Source organism: Alligator sinensis, unplaced genomic scaffold (assembly GCF_000455745.1).
Source record: "Alligator sinensis unplaced genomic scaffold, ASM45574v1 scaffold391_1, whole genome shotgun sequence".
NCBI lineage: Eukaryota > Metazoa > Chordata > Crocodylia > Alligatoridae > Alligator > Alligator sinensis.
This window is the reverse complement of record NW_005841889.1, coordinates 861921-882507: the sequence shown is the minus strand read 5'-3', so window position 1 is coordinate 882507 and position 20587 is coordinate 861921. Positions and strand designations below refer to the sequence as shown.

Genomic DNA, 20587 nt, shown 5'->3' with positions numbered 1-20587 from the left:
GTCCTTTACTCAGGACCTGTAGTAGACAGGCAGTCTAGCTTTTAGCAATGTGAAATATGATGTAGTGATGTACCACCTCAATTAAATCATGTTTGGCTATCTTCTTCTTTATAGCCTCTAATAAATTGCATTTAAAATGGTTTACTTAGGGTTTAAAATGTGTATTTATTAAACAAAATAATCTCATCCAATTGTAAAAGGATCAAGAGATTACATTCTCATTTTGAGAGTAAATTGGAACTGTACTATTTCTGAGAATAAGCATCTCTAAAATATTATCTGAAATATGGACTGAGACGTGACTTAGACAATCCCTTGTGGGGAATAACTAACTCTTCTCTATGTAAGGTTTATGAACATGTATCATTTAAGGTAGGCTTTAAAGATTGGACCAAACAACTGAAATTGGCATAGCATGACCTAATCCCTTTGATGTAGATGTAATTATACTAGATTTAACTCATTCCCGCTGCAGTCAAATCCTCTTGTGGCCTTTCCCCAGTAAGTTACTGTCATTGATTAAGCTGCAGTCAGTTTTATCATTCTTTTAAAAATGTTGCTCGTTATCATGTTTAAAATATAAATCATAAAATTATCAGAATAGAAAAAAAAAGTTTAGTGTGAAATATACATCTTATTGGTATCCTTTACAGTGTGCATCTCTTGATGGCAGATGCTCCATAAGCTGTGATGATGAAGTAAGTATTTTACACACATTTTCTTTCAAATTGTGTACCTTGACTGTACTAGTTTTAAGCAAATAAAACAAAATAGACAAGTACGTATGAGAAGATTTTCATACCATACAAACCTCCTGTTCAAGCCTTCTAAACACTAGGACTATGCGAAGCTTCGGTTCTCTGATTTGATTCAGTGAGAATCAGCCTGATTTGGTGGCTGTATCTCTGAATCAAATCAGAAGACCCTTTAATCTCTCCGAATTGGTTAGGAGAGATTCAGAGAGATTCGGTGATACGGATGTAGATACAGTTTTAAATGTTTTTTCTACATACCTCTAGGTAGCAGGGACTCTGAACGCTGCCATGCTGGGGAAGATGCAGCATCTCACAGGAGTGCCATGGACTCCCCAGCATGCTCAGCAGCAGACCCAGAAGTGGATCAGATGAACTTCCGGTCCACTTCCTGGCCCACCGGGGAGTATGGAGGGCCCTGCCCTGCATCCCCCCAGCTTGGCAACTAGTGCCTCCTGGCTCTGGCGGGGAGGGCATCCAGGGACCCCTGCGGCTGATTGCCAGGCCGGGGGGGGTGTGGGGGAGGCCCCCAGCACGCTCCCCAGCAGACCCAGAAGTGGGCCGGAAGTACTTTTGGTCCACTTCCAAGTTTGCTGCTGAGCACTCTGGAGATCCCCCTGCGCTGCTGTGGGATGTTCCATCCACCCTAGCACTGCAGTGATCATGAGCCACGCTAGTACCTCAAGGTATGTAGAAAAAACTTTTAAAGCTGTGTCTGTGTCCAAATCACTGATTCACCGAATCAGTATCGAATTGCCAGATTTGGATTTGGCCAAATCAGATCAGGGACAGTGATCCGAATCAGTGGATCGAATCACTGTGCCTGATTCAGGCCGAATCTGAATCCGAATCAAGTAGGGCCCATTTCGCACACCCTTACTAAACACTATGAAGCTCATGAATTGAGACATGTTTTTCTGACTAAATACCATGCACATTTTTTTTTAAATTCTACTATGACAGCTTTGTCTGAAGTAAGTGGCAGAAGAAAATAAGAAAGCCAGGTTTGGAAAGTGTAAAAAATATTCCAAAACACTCCATACCTGTATATAATGCAAGCTCATCTCTTATGCAGTTGAATAAGAAGTTGGTGTTACATTAAAAAATAATGAATTAATATATGAATAAATAATGAAAAGGAAAGTAATATAATGTCAATCAATGTGACTTTATGGAAAATACCATATTTACTCACATACTGCCCCCCCGTATGACACCCCATGTTTTAGGCAGGTAGAATGAAGAAAAGAACAGTTGCCAAGTCATAGCTGAATTCTGACTGCATGGAATACAGGAAGAGCATACTTTTCAGCACCCTCCCCGTGACTACTCAGTCAAAAGTTGCTGCCAGTTTGGCAGCATCTAGTGACACTAACGAGTGAAGTCCATCCATCCCTCCACGTGACCAGCTTAGAAAGAAGTGTGGCAGCCATTTCAGTGTCCCCATTAGGGCTATGCAAAGCTTTGGTCCCTGATTCAATTCGGTGGAGATTCAGCCCAATTCAGTGGCTGAATCTGAATTGAATCAAAGGACCCTTTAATCTTGCTGAATTGAATCAGAACCTTCCAAATCAATTTGGAGAGATCTGGAGCTTCAGACATAGAGACAGCTTTAAATGTTTTTTTGTCCCCCTGCGACCCCCTTGGGGTCCCCTTGAGGCTGAACACTGAGATGGGAAGGCCACCCCCCCTGCTGCATACTCCCTGGCAGACCCAGAAGTGGATTGGAAATATGGAAATACTTCCAGTCCACTTCTAGGTTCGCTGCTGAGCACACTGGAGAGCTCCCCATGCTTTTATGGGATTCTCCATCCACCCCACCATCGCAGCATTCACAAGCCATGCCTGCTACCTCAAGGTATGTCAAAAAAATCTTTTAAAGCTGTGTCTATGTCCAAATCGCTGATTCTCTGAATCAGCATCTAGTCTTCAGATTTGGATTTGGCTGAATCAAATCAGGGACAGTGATCTGAATCAATGAATCAAATCACTGTCCCTGATTTGGGCTGAATCCAAATCTGAATTGACTAGGGCCAGCTTTGCACACCCCTATTCCCCAGCTTCCCTTCCACTGCTGTAATCAGCTTCCCTGCTTAAGACATGCAACCCAATTTCAGATGGGTGATTTTGGGGGGGAAATATGCATGTTGTTAAGGAGACAAGTTTGGTTGAAAAAACTCCTATCTGTGGTATAATATGCTTAAATTTCTGCTGGGACATTTGACTTAGTACCTTAGGGCATTTTGATTGAAAACTGAGAATAATACATGGTAGATGTTAAATGGGTTAAAAACTGGCTGGTTGTTAAGTCCCAAATGTAATTGCAAATAGGGTGTCATTAGGCAGGTATGTGTCTATTGGAGTCCTACAGAGATCAGTTTTTGGCTCTTGACTTCTTAACATGTTGTTAAGGGTTTGAAAGAAACAAAAACTAATCACTGATGAAGTCTGCAAGCAACACAAGTGTTGGGAAAATAGAAAGAAACAAAAATTTGTCACCAAAGGTGTGGTGCATGGATTTCGGGAATGGTAAACCACAATAAGGCCAGGTCATTGCTTCAGAAAGACATGGATTATTTGGTAAACCAGGACAAGTAAACAACTTATATTTCTATACAGCCAAATACAAAGTCATCCACTTATGAAGAAAAATGCAGATCGTACTTATAAGGGTGGCTAGAGATTTAATTCTAGGAAGCAGTGACTAAAAGAGACTTGAAAGTCATAGTGAATAATCAAAGAAAAATAAGTTATCAATGTTGTGTTGCATTTAAAAGGGCTAATCTCATTTTAATAGAGTGATAGACTGTTTTGTTTATAAGAAGACTGAGGACTACTAGTCTATTAGTTTCTGTCCTCATAAGATTGCCTCACGTCTCTGCCCAGTCAGTGCACAATGTCCCTGCCCTCCCAGGTTAATATATATCACCCCTGATTTCTCAGTCAGTTTTCACTGACATATCTATCCAGGTTCTCACTACATTCTCACTTCTTCCACTACAATATCACTCAAATATATCCTTTCCTTATTATTACATATGTCCAAATTCCTCCCAACTCCCTCTCCTTTTTCATCTCCTTTTTGCTACTCTTGGCTTTCTGTCCTATTTTGGACCATCCCCAACATGTGAAACAGACTCCCTGTTCTTGTCTAAAATGTTCCTTACGTTTGACATTATAGTGCCTTTGTCAATGAAGTCTCTACACTCTCCTACACTTGAACTGTTGCTCTATACATATTTTTGTCTATTCAGTAGTAAACTCTCTTGGAAAATGCTGTGTTATGGATAGTGTTAAGTTTATTTAGTGTGTCATATAAATAATTGACAAAAATAGTTGCATAGTATTATGAAAATCAAACTGGAGCTCCATCAAGAAAATCTGATTTAGAATGCAAAGACCATTAGAGGTTATCCAAAATGGTCAGCACAATTTCTTAACAGTATTTTGAAACACATTTGAGTATAAGGATGAGCATTTGGCTCACAAGAGTGAAAAAATATTTTCATTTTCACATGAGAGTTTTCTAGAAATTAATTTGAAAAAAGTTTTACTGGGTATGCCAAGAATCTCATCAAACCTACTTCTAGGATTGTATACAGGGCGTGTGTCTATATGTGCAATTACAACACTTGACTAAACTGTGGAGTTTATTCTTCTGGAGTTAATTGCTTCTGGGCACACTGTTTGAATATGTGCCCAGGAGTAATTAACTGGGCAATAAGCTCTGCAACTTATTCAGGTGCAGCATGTGAAGCCCAGGCAGAGCAGCTCCGGCTGGCAAAGGACCCTGGAGATCAGTCTGCCAGCCCAAGGCTGCTCCCCACAGGTTGTTGTGGTATGGAGGGGCTGGCTGGGGAGGAGGCAGCTTCAGCATGAGGCTAAGGGGCAGGCAGCCCCCACACTGAAGCAACCTCATGCCCCAGCCAGCCAGGTGGCATCTACATGTGTGCTGCTGTGTGTACTGCTATGTAGTTTTTAACCTGCAGCAGGATAGTACTTGTAAAAACAAGTACTATCCTGCTGTGGAGTAAATTAGTTTACTCCAGCCTAATAGGAGTGCACATGTAGACACCAAGGCATTTATTGTGCAGTTAATTAGTCAACTGTGCAGTTAACATCTCATGTAAACATGCCCAGCACCTTAATATAGCCTGGCATTCAGTATGCTTTGAACAAGTATTTTGTTGCAAAATTCAGCCAGGATACACATAGGTACAGTGATACTACTTTTTTTAATTGGCAATTCAGACTGCAAAAATGACAGCCAAAATTCAAAAGTAGGCAATCCACTGTAAAAGGTTTAGTGACTATGCTACATCTTTGTAATAGGTCTGGGGCTATATGAACCTACTCATCTTTTCCATAAGTGTAATGAGTTTATGAAGCACCTGAGGCTGGGTGGGGAGGGTTTGGGGGAATGCAGGGGCATGCTGACCACTGTAGATCTGGGGGGTGGGGGAATGTAGGTGAGTGGAAGGGACGGCTTACCATCCCAGGCTACTGCTACCACTACCACTTCTGTAGCAGTGTCATCTCTGCTCAGGCAAGAACAGCCCCATGGCTGGGCTCCCTAGGAGCCAACCCTGTTGCCCCTATTCACTCCCTCCCCCCATACTCATCCCACCTTAGTTACACTACTGGTCTTTTTATCTTTAACTTTAAAGACTTAAAGCTACTTGCTTTGAAGTTGCCATCGTTATTTGTATTACCCCTTACAAATTAAGTTTTCCATTGCAATTCCTAATTAATTAAAAAAAATCAGTTTGACCCAGATGCTCTGATTTCAAGCTAAAGCTCCTACCTCCAACCTCTCTGCTGGCTTCATTTCTGTGTTATCATTTGCATTTCAACCAATTTTAATTAGAGCTCTGAGTACTCCCAGCCCCATCTCTCCAAAAGTAATCAGGTTCCCATTAAGAAAATAAGCTATGTAGAACTGTTAATTTCATATGTTTCCCAGTATTTCTCCACTAGGGTTAGCTTTGTGCCAGCTTTCTGTGATCGAAATGTAAAAGCTTTACTTTGGATCTCTTCCAACAGCCTTTAAATATTCTCATCAATCGGCTCCCAGTCATACCCAAGGAGCTTGCTGAGTATAGCTTTGGGCAGTTCGGGTTGAGATAACATGTATTTCGTTCAGGGCAGTGTTTAGTGAACAGAGAAGACTAGCTAGAGATGATCCCTTCATCTTTGGCTGTCCTAGAGGCTACATAGGAAGAACACACAATTTTTATATCTAAAGCAACATGTTATTGTGATAACTCATGTAGCTTTCTGCCAAATCTACTTTAATAGTTATGAACGTATTCATTATATTTGTTATTTTGTGGCAGTGCTCACCAGCTTTCTGTGAGTGAGAGATGAATAAACACTAAGGAAAGACTTCAGGATCTGGCCAGCATATTGCTACTCTGTTTTATCACATCACCTATAAAAGACTGCATGCTGTAAAAGCCAATTGCTACCTTGACTGCATATATGGAACTTAACACTGCATGTGTGAGAACAGGTCTAGGGCTGCATATGAGCTATTAAAGTATGTGTCACACTTTACAATTACACTAGTAAACATTATGCAACAGTGTAGAGGGATTTAGCAATAGTGCAAACCTTGGTGATTAAAGAAAACCGGGTGTTTAAAAGACATCAAATATAGAATCTGTTGAAATGCTGGGAAAAGGAAGTTTTGACTGGGGTGTAATGGGGGGGGGGGGGCCGTTCACCACTATACCGTTTTACTGGGGGGGAAGGGGGGGGGGGGGGGGACCTTACACCATATCAGATGTCAGAAGTCATGAACTCAGCTCCCAGACTGTCTTGCTTTCAAATAATGACATCCCAGACATGCAGTAAAGTAGAAATCACAATTTATTCCTGTTAGGACTAGGAATTTAGTACAACAGTGGTATTTTTATAGGTGTTTTAAGGCTTTTTCAGTTTTGTTTTGTTTTTTTGTTTCCTCTTTGGTCATTTAATCCATGCTACATTCCATTATTGTTAATACAATAATGTAGTGGAGCTGTGCAAAATACTCTGGGTCTTCCTTAGGTATGTTCTCAGAACAAAGTTCATATTTTTGTTAATTATATTTGGCAGTTCATGCTTACTCTGTTTACAAATCCAGGGACTCTGCACTTAAGGAAAGTTTCCCTGGAAGTCAAAAGTTCATTGAACTTGAACCTTCAAGCCAAATGGCAGAGTTTAGTGCACTCCCCACACTAGTAAATCATGAACCAAACCCTACTGCTTCACCCAGGCCTACTGTATGCAAATAGTATGGTCTCCTGAATTAATCTCAAGCTTCAAAATGACACAGTAATGTGCTGGACAGGTAAATGCCTGCAAATGGTCATTGCTAGTGCTGCATTTTACTTTACAAAATCTTTCCTGAATGGGTAGCTATATGAGAAAGGCAGTTGTTTATTTAAGCAAGCATGCTCAGATGCAGGTAAGAGCGTGCAGGCACAGTAACCAGTGCCATTCCCTCCCACCACAGCTGACAGACTAAAGAAGTCCCCAAAGCAGGTAAGAATCTTGCCCTCTACCCCTCGCAGCATCCCCTCCCTTCCCCCCTGTGCTCAGTGGTAGCTTCCCCGCCCCTTCCATTCACCATGGTCCCCACCCACCATAACCACTATCCCCAGCTGACCTGAGGGCAGAGGAGCTCCAACACCACTCTTCCTCTGCTCTTTCCAGGCTGCATGGAGAGCAGGGCTTATCCGGGGACAGCCACAGTGGCGGTAGTAGGCCAGTTACCACACCCTGAGTTTGCTCCCAGGCTGGCAGGGAACATCTGGGGGATATAAGGCAGGGTGGAGTTACCTATCCACTGCTGCAGTCACTGCCACTGTCTTCAGCTGAACCTGGTCCTTATGTAGCACAGCTGGAGTGGGGCAGGAGCAGTTCTGGAGCTTCCCCTACCTCTGGGTCAGCGGGGGCGGGTAGTAACAGCAGCAGGTGAGGAAGGGTGGAAAGGGGGAGGGGAGTTGTGCTGCTGAGTACAGAGGGGAAGCAAGGTGGGGGTGAGGGACTCTTACCTGCTTCAGGGATTTAGAAAAGATCCCCAGGTGTTGCCTCTGTGGCATGGTTTAAGATAGGGATGTGCACCCCTTCTGAATCTGCCTTTGATGTCAAGCAAAAGAAAAATGACTGCGCTCCTGTAAGTACTGCAGTGTCCCATAAAATGTATAGACCATAGGCAAAAGAAGTGAATAAAATTCCTTATACAAATCCTATCCTCACACACCCGGAAACAAATCTAGTCTCCCAGTAGCACTGGGTGGGTGAGTGAGGTATGTGTGCCCCAGGTGCTATCTAAATGGAAGAGTGCTAGAAGTTGGGGGGGGGGGGGGGGAGGATTGAGGGGCATGTGCACCCTCCTGTTTACCACTTTGCCTGCACTTTTCAACTGGCACAGGCAGTGTGTGTCATGGAATGCAAGATATTATGGGAATCATAATTCTATAGAGAATCAGTGGACTTTGCTGCTGCTGGGATGAGAACTGACCCCATATTTTCTGCCAAAAAAACCATTTTTTTGCTTTCTTGACTTTGGCTTCACTGGCCAAAAAAATGGGGTGAAAGTTCCCCGCAGCAGCAGTAAATGCCACTCCAAAAAATTACATTTTCCAGAATACCTGGCAGTCCATTATACACGTGGACTTAGCTGCTGTTTGCTGCTGCTCCTGCATCCTGCCTGGTGTGAAAGCCAGAAGGTCCAAGAGGGACAAGAGAGAGGGAAAGTTTGAGAGGAGACTGCCCTGGGTGCATTCTTCACACATTGCTCCTCTTCTCTTTCCTTTCACTCTATTGTTACAGTGAACAACTTTTACTTGAGTTGTGGAGTTACAACTGCACCAAATGTTGACCTCGGAGTTTGAGAAACAAACATGAAGTTTGACATTATTTGTGTGACTTCCTCTCCCACGCTTCCATACTTTATCCAACATAAGAGTAAAAAAAGTCCAAAAATTACCTGAAGAACTATGTAGTATTCTCTCAGTATGGACCAAATCTTCTCAGATTTCTAGTGCAATCTGGAAGGTTTAAGAGTTTTAGATTAGATTATTTATCTAAAATGGATTTCCAAAATTGATACAAATACATCATTTCTGCATCTTCCTATTTGTCCTGTGTTTGGACTGTGGTGCTGTAATAATTAACAACTTCCAATGGAGAACCAAGATCAGAATCGGTCTGATGCTTTGAAAGATGTAGACCTCAGCATTAGTCTGTATCACTGCAGTATTGGGTTCTGAAGGAAATTGCTTGAATTTTTAAAGTTAAATATTTTTTTTTTCTGGGTAGCTATAATGTAGCACAGTTCAGCTTGTATTCCTAGCTGGGTCTACCACAGATGTAGTGAGAAAGGATGGCTTTGGATTTACAGCAAACATGAAATTTACTTTGTTGGAAGGCTTTTGGTACATTTTTATGTAAACGTCACAAAAAATGTTAGTAACTATGGTACAGTATTTGCTGCATTAGCACTAGTACTAGCGTGGCAGTATGCTACAAATTAATGTGGAGGTAGGCATTAAAAGCTGTAATAAAGGCAAAACTACGTTATATCAGAGTTTGAATTAAGTTGTATGCTTAAACCTTGCAGAGCAGTAATTAAATCTTAGCCTGTAGCAAATTCATTCACTTGAGGTTAAAATGATCTGTGCATGGTTGGGGAGGGAGGGAGGAGGTGAAAAACTGATTTGGGTTTTCCCTTGCTTTATGAAGTTTATAAGTCTGACCCACCAAAATCCAGCTCCCAATTAAAAACACAGTTTGAAAAACTTTAGGAGACCTATGGGGCCTCTTACAGAAGCCTCAACCCCCTCTCACTCTATGAACAAATTAAAAAAATATTACCTGGTCCCCTGTTGGTCCTCCAAGCTGACACTATGTTTTCATTAATACATCATTAGTGTAATGACATTGTGCTGAAGTTTTTCTCTAAATACAGGCCAAGCCATAAGAAACAATAGGATTGTGTGCCTTTGTATTCTTTGTTACCAGGAATTATTTTTAAGAATGCATTAATAACATCATGGCACTTGTTCTTCTTTACCCTTGTGGTTCTGTTCTGTTTCCTCCTCTTATGTGTGTCTGCACTGGGTTTTTGTGCATGAAGTAAACACTTAAAATAGCTTAACAACTGCACTCAGCTGAAAGTTATACATGAGCAGTTGTAATTCCATAAGGGATAAATGTGTATCCATTTACAGAGCATTTGGGATTAAAATGAATGGCTTAATGAAATTAATGATATGCTTTAAGAACTAGAATTAAAATTGTGGTCTTATTTTTTTTAGGCAATTAACTGTTACCTCATAGATAACAATGGATTTATTTTAGTGTCTGAGGACAATGAACAGGTAAGTAGGTTTTTTATCCAGTACCATGTAATGTGCTAGAAATATAATGTCCATGAAAGGTGTACGTGTCTTGCAGAGGGGCTGAACAAATGTTTACCTCTCGATGTGGAGGGGTGCTCTCAAACTCATAAAAATCTCAAAGTATAGAACGATGTGGTGTAGAAATGTTGCTCTCCTTGAAGAAGCTTGATCTTGAAGCAAAAGATTCCCCATTGCTTTTTCCCGTATTTAGGTTAGCCTTAGGTTCAAACTTGTAATCATCAAATCCTATGGACTGTCAGCGAATGATCTTAGACTAGGTTCTGCCATTTTTAAACCAGTCTATGTGTGCAAAACTTCTGTTCTGTCATGTGTACAGACCAGTTTCCAATCAATTACACCGATAACAGTGTAAAGTCTGAAGCTGGCCTTAAGGTTTTAAAATTAACACTCAGTACTGTACTAGAGAGGGACTTCCTTATTCAGCTTGGCAGAGTTGTGAATAGGAATCCCCATATTACTAGCTAAGTCCGTAAGGTTGATATAGTTAGGTAGGTTACCAAGATAGCTGTTTCTAAAAGTACTTAAGATTCTCTGTAAACAACTTAGAGGAATATCCTGAAATATAAAGGCAATTCTTGATGAACATTGAAGATCTAGCCAACTGAACTGGTCTCCACTTTAAATGTAAAAAATTCACTAATACAAACATTTTTAAAAAAATTAATGCAAATATATACTTTCACAGAGCAGCAACAGACTTGCTGAAGTCAGGAGATATGCCTACATTCTTTCAACTTTGAATAACTAAAAAATATAATTTCAGAATATTTTCTCAGACTTCTACTCTTCCTTCCCTGCTCCATCTCCCTGCCCTACAAAAAACACATTTTGGTTGAGACTTTAAAAAAAAGTCAGTGAAAAAGGAATTTTTCTCCTCAAAGCAATAAAGATAAACATGGGATTTTAACTGATACGCTTTTGAATCCTTAGCTACATCAGACCATTTACTGCAAAGAAAATATTGTCCTGTTCAGCACAATAGTCACTATTCACAATGGAAGGCTTTTTCTTGGAACACTTAAGAGTAAAAATTATTAGTTTATTTTATTTTACTTTATTAAATACATTGCTGAGCCCATTTGGGAAATACTGTATATTGTTAATATAACTTCCAGGATGTACAAGTATAATACAAATATAATATAAATTTCTGTAATATAAATATTAATTAACAATTTAACATGACCTTTCTTAAACATTACCCACTTTTATGTTATGGACAGTTGATATTTTTTTCCTATCTATCTATCTGATCCATGTACCTACTTAGAAAGGCAACCATCTAAGAACGGTTGTGACCACAAAGTACTCTTGATACATTTTAAACATTTACTCTAGTAACCACAAAACTGTTTTCTTTTTAATTTTCACAACCGTTTAATTTGACTTGAGTAAAGAATTTTACTGTTTCTACTTCCTGCAATGAGGCAAATCATGTGACAAGTCTACTGACTAGGTTTAGGAAGAATTTTTTGCCTATGGTTTGGGTCTTTCTTAATTGTTTGTTCTGAGTTTATCTTTCATCTTTCTTTCATCTTGTGTCCTGTGGTGTAGGATGCTGAACTAGAAGGACAGTTTATCTGAGCACTTTAAATATTGTCATGAGTTTATGACCCTCGAGTGAGTGCATCTTAAGCAAGCACAGTCTGCGCAGTGCAGAGGGCAGAAGCAAAAATTGGCATTGACCTAAAACTTGTGGAGGGCAGAAGCTTGGTGCTAGAACTGGTTGCGAGGGACAATACTGGAATAGAACTAGCCAGAGGCAGCTAGGATGGGATCCAGGTTACTGAGAAGATTTCAGTGGCTTCAGTCTTGAAGCATCTGGGAGGTCTTTTAACAACGTTCACCTCATTTTCATGGCAGCGGCACCATGCAGATCCTGCTGTACCTCACAGCAAAGAGGTTTACCCTCAGCAGGATCTGGTTTACAAATCAAGGCACTAGTAAAGCAGGGAGAAGAGCCAGAAGGACCTGGGTTGGAAATTCTCTTACATGGCCACAAGAAGTAGAGCAGAATGCTGAAGGTCAGACCAAGTCCATAGAAGCAGAGTAACTCACTCTGCAGAGGAGCTAGGGTAGGTAGCATCAGTTCAGAGGATTGACTAGGCCTCCCCAACCAGAACTGGGTAGAGGACACTCATTTCACAGCCTTTTAGGTCTCTTGGTGAATACACTCCCTTTCACAAGCTCCCGCACAACAGTAATAGCATAGAATCAACTTTATGGACTTTCTTCCCTCTACTAGTAGGCTGACTACTTCAAGTCTTCTCCTTCACAGTCCTTCTCCTAGTTGGCTTACTCTTCCTTCCATCCCTCCTTCTTTTTCTCCTTTTTTTCCTTCCTAGACACATGGCCTCTTTCCTTCAATTTTCCTTGTTCCTTTCTTTTCTTACTCTTTTGCTGTTATTTAGTCATCCTCTCCTACCTTCCCTTATCCCCCGCCTTGTCCCCATAAGACACATAAACACACATAACTTATATGACATTTGACAGCCATCACTTGGATCCATTGTCTATGGGTCATGTTTTCCATCTCCCAAGTCTGTTTAAGCCTTAAGGCAGGAACCATGTCTGCCTATGTGTTTGTACAGCATCCAACAGAGTGGAGGCCCAGTCCAAACTAGAGCCTTCAGGTACTACTGCAATGATCATCACCACTACAACACCACATCTGGTGTGTAGGAATGGAAAACATCAGAAAGAACCACACAGTGCTGCTGCAAGCTCACAGGCAAACAGGAAGCCTTTTTCCAGCCACCCCACTGGCAAGAGGCATTTATTACAGCAGTCCTGCTAATAGGAGCCCTTGACTGGTGTTCCTCCGCTACCACTTCCCAAAAAACAAGTATCTCTTCCCTTTCTTAGCATTGGCTGGAAAGAGAGGACTGCTGACCCCTCTTTCTGTAATGCTTAGCACTGGCATTAAGGCCCAGACTTCAAATGAGTTAATCATATTGAACTTCCATTGAAGGCACTGAAAATAAAACCTTTAAGGCACTAAGCCTAAGATTCTGTACTCCCCTAACTCTACACACCACACAAAGCTGACTTCTTTGTTGGGTGGGAGATTGTATCAGTTACCTTAATAGCAGGGGTTCTCTTTCTCTACCGCTCTGAGGACTCTTGTATCATGGGTAACCACTGCAGCACTACGCCCTGTTTTGCACTCAGGCATTGCAGTTCTTCACTTGATCTAAATCCACAAAAACAAGAACAATTTAATGATTGCTGAGTTTTTGGGAAAAGCTAATGCTTATTAACATAGAAAGAATATTTTGTGGTGAGAGCTGTCCTTTACATACCTGAATGCAATTGAAGCATGACTTGATAAGTCAGATTTACTGCTATTGAGTGTTATGCTAGTCTTTTCTGGTCTAGGCTTGTTTGACACTGACTTCCTGTCCTGCAATTAAGATAATTCTTCTTCTTCAATCAGCTAGTGCTATTGAAACTAGTACATTTAGGCGCATGAAATAAAATTGCTCTCCTTGCCTTTATCAGGCTTTACACACCCAAGTATTTTGGAAAGTGTCCCAAGTTTCCCATACCACTGCCCCCAAGTAAAAAAAAAAAAAAAAAAGCAACACTTTCTTTTTAGAGGCCAAAAATGTCTCTTTTTGGCTAGGTCTGTAACTTTTCTGCCTGCAAATTCCCAAGTGCATAGTTAAGGTCATATAAGTTACTAGTAATGGAATGGGTTTAGCTAATACAAAACCTATGGAATACATGCAGTTTGAGAGTACAATGCCCTTTCTACCTTTAAACTGTGGGATTTCCCCCTCCCCTTTAAAAATGGAAAGAACATACCCAATCTTTTGGTAAACGGAGACCCTAAAATAAGAAAATACTGTCCCCAAACTGGAAAAAAGACTATATATACATGTCTAATTTTAAGAATGTAATTTGAATTGCCAGCAAAACCAAGATAATAAGGTCTCTCTCAGATTGGATACCAAATTTGGTGCACACATGTTTGTTTTCTCATCAGAGAGCTGTCTTTATTATTAATTCACAACTTTTCATACAGTAAACAAAGACAAAATGGATAATTCATCAGGCTGAGTGGTTTTAAGTATAAAGTGACTCTGAATTAAGTAAAAATTTATGGGATTGATGAAATGTAGTGTTCCTTAAACAGGTCATGGTGGAATTATAAACAACGATTTTTATGATGGTTTAGGAAATCCTTTCAAAACCTGTTTATATCTTTTGGGAGTAGCATTTTAATCACAAGCATTTGTGATCAGATTAGTGCATTTTCTTGAGAAGCTTTAGGTTTTGGGGGGTGTATTTCAGATATTAGATGTTACATAATATATCTCAATCTATTGTATAAGCTCTCACATCTGCTCAGGGGTTTATTGGGTAATCCCCATAACTTATCACGACTATTAAGACCTCTTCAATTGTTATGCAGCAGTAGCCCTGAAAACCTATCTATGTAACTGTCAAAAGCTACTCTTGTCAGATTCTGGGATATGCCAGCTTAAATTGTATCCACTGTTGTTTTGCATTTGTCTACACATCTGGTCATTTCTTATGTTCTTCTCTCTCAGACTGGGTACTTCTTTGGTGAGGCTGAAGGGGCTGTGATGAGCAAATTGCTAACAATGGGCTCTTTTAAAAGGTAAGAATTTTATTACCCTCTCTCCCTTAAAAAAAGTTTGCATAAATAAAATAAAACCAAATTCAAATAAAACAAACCCAAAAGTGGCTGGGGCTTTGCTTGCGTTCATGTTCCAGATGATCTTAGTGTAACTTGATGCCACACGCATAGAGTGCTAAGTCTTGGAGACTCAGCATACAATGAATGAGTTTCCTGTTATTGCAGCATAGTTTATTGGAGTATGATACTGAAAGACTATGAGTCCAGTCCTGTTCCCACAGATTTAATAGAAGGAGGATTCAGCCCCATGTTCTGCAATGTAGCTTTAAATGGATTTGAAGCAATCCATGGAAGAAACAGGAAGCATTTTAACCAACAAAATATTGAAGACTGTTTTAAGAGGAGAAAGCAGCCATGTCTCGGAGAAAAAAAGAGGTTGTTACTGGCAATTGATTTGTTTTCACTCACATTTATTAACTCAGCCTCACTAAAATGTCCTGAAAACTAACCAGGTCAAGCAAAAGCTACTTGTTGGTCCTGATAATCCTCATGATATTTTAAAATAATATTTTTTTGCCTGCCCATAAAATAAATTGCACACTCCAGGGAAGTGACCGTATGGAATTCTACAAGGCTATAGTAACTTTGTCTCCCAAAATCAGTATTTGATTCTGCCTGCCTGGCTTTTTCATAACTCTAAACACCTTTCCCCCATTTCTTCACCCTTTTGTTGCTCATTTAAGGCAGTCTATGCCCCCAGGGCTACTCCCTTTTATTTTTCTGTGGGAACCTATTACATAAAGGAAGACTGATGGGATAGCACACCTGACCCCAGTTGTCTTTCTTGCTTAGTGCAGGGGGGACTGAACCCGATGATCTTGCAAGCTCCTTTACAGCCCCTAACAACTATGAATTTATAGGTAGAGCCCCATTCTTACCAGCCACTGGAGTTAAAGTACGGTGTTATCCTCCTTAAAAGGATGTTGCAGTTGGTGTGCTCTTTTGTACAGGCAGCTCGTTCTTTTGAGACGGAATGAATTCTGTGCTTCCCTAGGGCAATGCAGCTGTGCAGTACTGTAATAAATAGCTAACTTGCAAAGGCAAAATTTAGCACTTAGTGAATAGCCCCAAATCCTGGTTGTCTGATGGTAGCAATCTACACTCTGACAAGGACAGTGTTGTTTATTTACTTTTATATTTTTAACAGGCACCATAAAATGAAGTGAGCTAATTACTATTTCTAAAACAGGTTAGATGATAAAAGGCCAAGAAGCAAAATCTTCTTTAATTCCAATTTAAAACCCAAGTCAAATGCAAAGTATAACATCCCACTTCCATCAGTCTTGCTTTTCGTTTGCATATCAGACTAGTGGCATTTTTAACAGGGCTTGTACTGGAAAATTCATGACATTGAGGAGTATCACGATTGACATAAATAAAGTGAAGGATCCATAGCTCAAGTGTTCCATCTAGAGTACAGTGAGAGCCAGCTTGAGATGGTTCACAGTTTCACTGGTGTTGAGCTCTGAGGCAATCAGAAATAATGAAGCCAACATCAAAGCCACTAGCTGATAGCAACTGAGTCGCATGCTAGAAGCAATATTTAAACACAATGAGACAATTATTTAAACACAATAAGCCAGTCATTGCAACTACATTAAAACATGGGCTTGAAGCAAACTGGTATGATTGTACTAACTGAGCCACCTGCTCCTTCTGCTATATAGCAGATAGCACAAAAATGCATCAAAAAAACAAACATGCTTTCCTCTGTGATAGATGAGGTCTTTCAAAAGAACTTTTCTACCATTATAGAATGGAAACTTTTCTGACTTTTTAATGAAAATGAACTGGGCATATTTTCATTGGAATTAACAAAAACATTTACAAAGCAGCAAAGGATTAGGAGAATGAACTCGACATTCCAGGCACTGTTGGTGTGGGAGTGCAGCAAAATAGTTGTTATAAATGCGATGAACATTACGCTTCCTGTTACTATTGTTGTTATGGTGATTGGGTTAGGAAGCAGGTTCTTATCTGCCTTTGTACCCTCTGGAATCTTGCTCTGATGATTGCCAGAGGCATGCTTTCTTTCAGTTTTCTGCTTATGTGTTAGCTACCTTCCAGCAGGTGTGAGTGCTGTAAAAACTTATCTGAGCTGTTTATGCTCCTCAGTCACTTAGTTGGCAAAGTGCTGGCTTCCATGATGCCTGTACACTTTATTGACATCCCTGTTTATTCTGCGGAGTAGATTTCTAACATTTCTCTTGAATCTATATCTCTGGAGTGGCAAGACTGCAGTGTTCCACCATATCACTAATTCTTGCTGTCAAACTAAGAGCCCAGTCCAACAAAGGAATGAGATGATCTCCCATGGGAGGCTGAGTTTCCTCAAGTCAGCTGACATTTTGGGATATTAGAATGCTAAGCATTTGCAGGATCTGGCTGAATGCATTGGACATAAGGGAATATTTCTCTTTGGCCTCATTTGTTTCCACCATGAAATACAGTACTTGCGAAATGCATTCATGGCAGTTTGGCTTTTAGTGCGAGGCCTGAAATGAACTTAAAGATATATACTTAATTTTTAAACTGAGCAGCACACGCCTGTTATTTTTGCCTGGATACTTTGCTTTCAGGAATATATTTATATATTTTTCCATGCACAGGGTCCTTCTACAATAACATGACATGCTGTCTGTTTTAAGTCCTTAGTTATCAAAACAATATATATTGTACATCCTGTACATTGCATACAATCCGGTCATTAAAAAGCCTTTAAAATATGTTACCAGCTGAGTTAACATGTACAAATGGAAGGAACAGAACTGATACAAACCCTAAAGGTTCAGTGTTTCCTGGTACTGAAACAGTGTTAGAAAGAAAAACTCTTATCAATGAAAAATCTTTGCTATGACACCTAATTTATAAAAATAAACCATAGCTTTTTGTAGGATTTCATGACACTTTGAATTTATAATAGTGTGAATTACTGTTTAATTGGTGAAAGAAAATCATACTGTTTAGAAGTTTAAAGAGAAAAATAAACTTCAGAGAATAAGGAGGTCAAGGAGGAATATGGTTATTTATTATAAAACTGAATAACACCAGAAGAGAAGTCTATTCCAGAGAAACCTAGAACAAAACCCAAAAAACCTCCAAAACAACAGCAACAAAAGTGCCCACATTCTCAGAAAAAAAAGTGAGTAAGTATTAAAAGCAAATATGGCAGCAGCAGCATGGTATATTTTGTTCTTGACACTTTTTTTTCTATCAGGCATTCCCCTGGCCCACTGCAGGAATGGCCTTTATGCCATTTTTAATCATTGTGTCAGAACAAAAGACTGAAGTGGTAGATCCCTAGGTTCCAACTCCTGCAGATATTAAAGCTCATTCTAACAATTTCATGTTGATTTAAGAGCTCGTCTTGTTGTTCATCCTTCCAGCTTCATTCATTTATCCTGAATTGTGTGCTTCCTCACAAATAATACAAGCTGTCTGCACTCGTCCAGTCTAGTAGATTCCAGCCCCTTCACTTATGTTTTCAACACACATAGGGACATATTCTTTTTCTCACTCTTTTGATTTAGTTATCTTTAGTGGAAATTCTCTAAACCTTACAAACATTTTGCCTCCTAAATATAATCCTGTTCATTTAAAACAGGCGTGTCAAAGATACAGCCCAGGCTGGATGTGGCCCACAAAGCCCTATTGTCTGATCCGTGGTGCTGCCTCTGGATCTTGGATCAATCCCACATCCTGCATGCAGCATGCATTTATGTGCTGCATGTGGTGTACAGGGCTCATCTGGGGCACACACTGCACACAGCACGCATGTCAGACTTGTTTTGTTTGTCCAATGCATTCACAAATAAATGACTCTAGTCACAAGTGTGGGAAAGGGTGCTGCCAGACTGACAGACATAGAATATATTGTAAACATAAAGTAAAACTATACATGCATTGGCATTAGCAGATTTGACAGAAAGTAACTTTAGATATATATGTTCAGATTCAATATGTCATGTATCTCACAGGACTGACCCTGTGTGCTGGCTCTGGTACATAGGGCCAATCTGTGGGCCTAATCTGGACTGGCCCCAGATCCAGCATGCAGGGCTAGTTCAGTGTGGGTGCGGCACAAAGCTTGTGCCCTAGACTGGCTCCATGTGCCACACACAGCTGCATGTGGCATACAAGGGTACAGCTGGCACACTTATTGCATGCAGTGCACAGGGCTGGTCCAGGGCACAGACTGTATGCAGCATGTGGGGCCTGTGTGTGAAACTGTTTCAGCCTGCAGACTGGCCCCACACCCATCATCTGGCCTTGCAGTGCCACATGAGTTTGATACACATGGCTTAAGAAATTCTGAGAGCTTTGGAAAGTGACTTGCAAAATGACAAAGCATTTTGGAAGGTGAAATATTGACGAAGTATAACACTTGGGTTAACAGCAGGGACCCAGGTTTTCCATTTGCCGCAGAAAAATGTAGATTTTTCTCCTTTAAAGTGTAACCCAGGAGGTACTCCGAGAAGTACCCCTTCTCCAATTGAAGGGATAAAAGCAGGTGCACAAGCACTGTGGGAGGTGTAGGGAGGTGTGGGAGGTGTAGCAGATCACCAATGGGGACTTAACCATATACCTTTTAATGAGAGAACAGTCCTGGGAACATAACAGGCATAAACCAGGGGATATAGGGAACACTACAATGCCCTGAGGGGGCAGGAGTCAACAAAGGTTAGACACTTACAATCATAGACATATTCATCCAGTTGACAAAAGACAGGGTTCACAAAATATAAAACACAAACGGCAGAACAAACAATACTGGTTGGCAAAATATAAAAGACACAAAATACAAAATGTCAAATAATAAGGAATATAGGGCCTAGGTACCTGGAGGGGGAGAAAACACAATGACCCCTTTCCACTGCAACAAAAATTTCTCCCTGTTATTTCACTCACCCCAAATCACCCCAGCTGGGACTTGAACTCAAATCTCCTACAAGATAGGCAAAAATGCTACCACACAGCCACCAGTGCTGGTGTTATGCTAAGCTGCTAGGGGTCTTGACCTTCCTGGGGCCCCAGCCTCATGTTGAGCTGCCTGACCTCTTAATGGTGAAGCCAAGCTGGGAACCCCTCAGGTTGCTGCTCAGATCCTTGCTGAAGCAGGAAGCCTCTCCTGCTGGCCACAGCCTCTCGTAGGGGATCCTGGAGCCCAGTAGTAAGCCTCTCCTGCCGGCCGCACACTGTGCTGCTGAGGGTCCAACTGCTGCCTGCAGGTCCTGCTCCTTCAGGTGTTTCTGGGGCAACTGCTCTCACCCCACTGGCCCAGCTCTTGTCAACTCTTTGAAGCTCCTTCCTTGTGGTCCCTCACTGGTCTCCCTTGAGTCAGCCATGCTGCCCCTTTTATCCCCGTCCAGGTGACCCAGGGGGCCAATCAGGGGACATGGAGGATGAATCTCTGGGGCCTGATTGGTAAGGAAAGGGAATCCCAAATCCTCCAATCATCTTTTACTCCTTCAAAACCCCTGGGCCAAATCAGATTGGTCAGGAAAGGGAATCCCAAGTCCTCCAATCATCTTTTGCCTTTTCAAAACCCCTGGGCTAGGTCACTGCCAGCTAGCCCATCACAAAAGAATCACAGATTTTCTACTTAGAAGGAGAAAAACCTGGGAAACTGTGGGTTTTTCCTTGCAGGCTGACAGAGTTCCAGCCTGCAAGGGGCTGCTTGGGGCTGGAGGGATGCAGGGGGCACCGCATGCATGTGCGCCCGCACACATGAACATGGCATCCAGGCAGCAGTGGAG

At 41.0% G+C, this 20587-nt stretch overlaps 1 protein-coding gene across 1 annotated transcript in view; it reads left to right on the top strand.

The window, feature by feature from the left end:
* Window positions 1–20587, top strand: part of CACNA2D3 (calcium voltage-gated channel auxiliary subunit alpha2delta 3) — an 889480-nt gene that overhangs the window by 823641 nt on the left and 45252 nt on the right. Inside the window, exons 28-30 of the mRNA XM_025197140.1 lie at window positions 654–698; window positions 10061–10123; window positions 14722–14792. Of these exons, the coding sequence (XP_025052925.1) occupies window positions 654–698; window positions 10061–10123; window positions 14722–14792 (179 nt within the window). The remainder of the gene's footprint in view (window positions 1–653; window positions 699–10060; window positions 10124–14721; window positions 14793–20587) is intronic.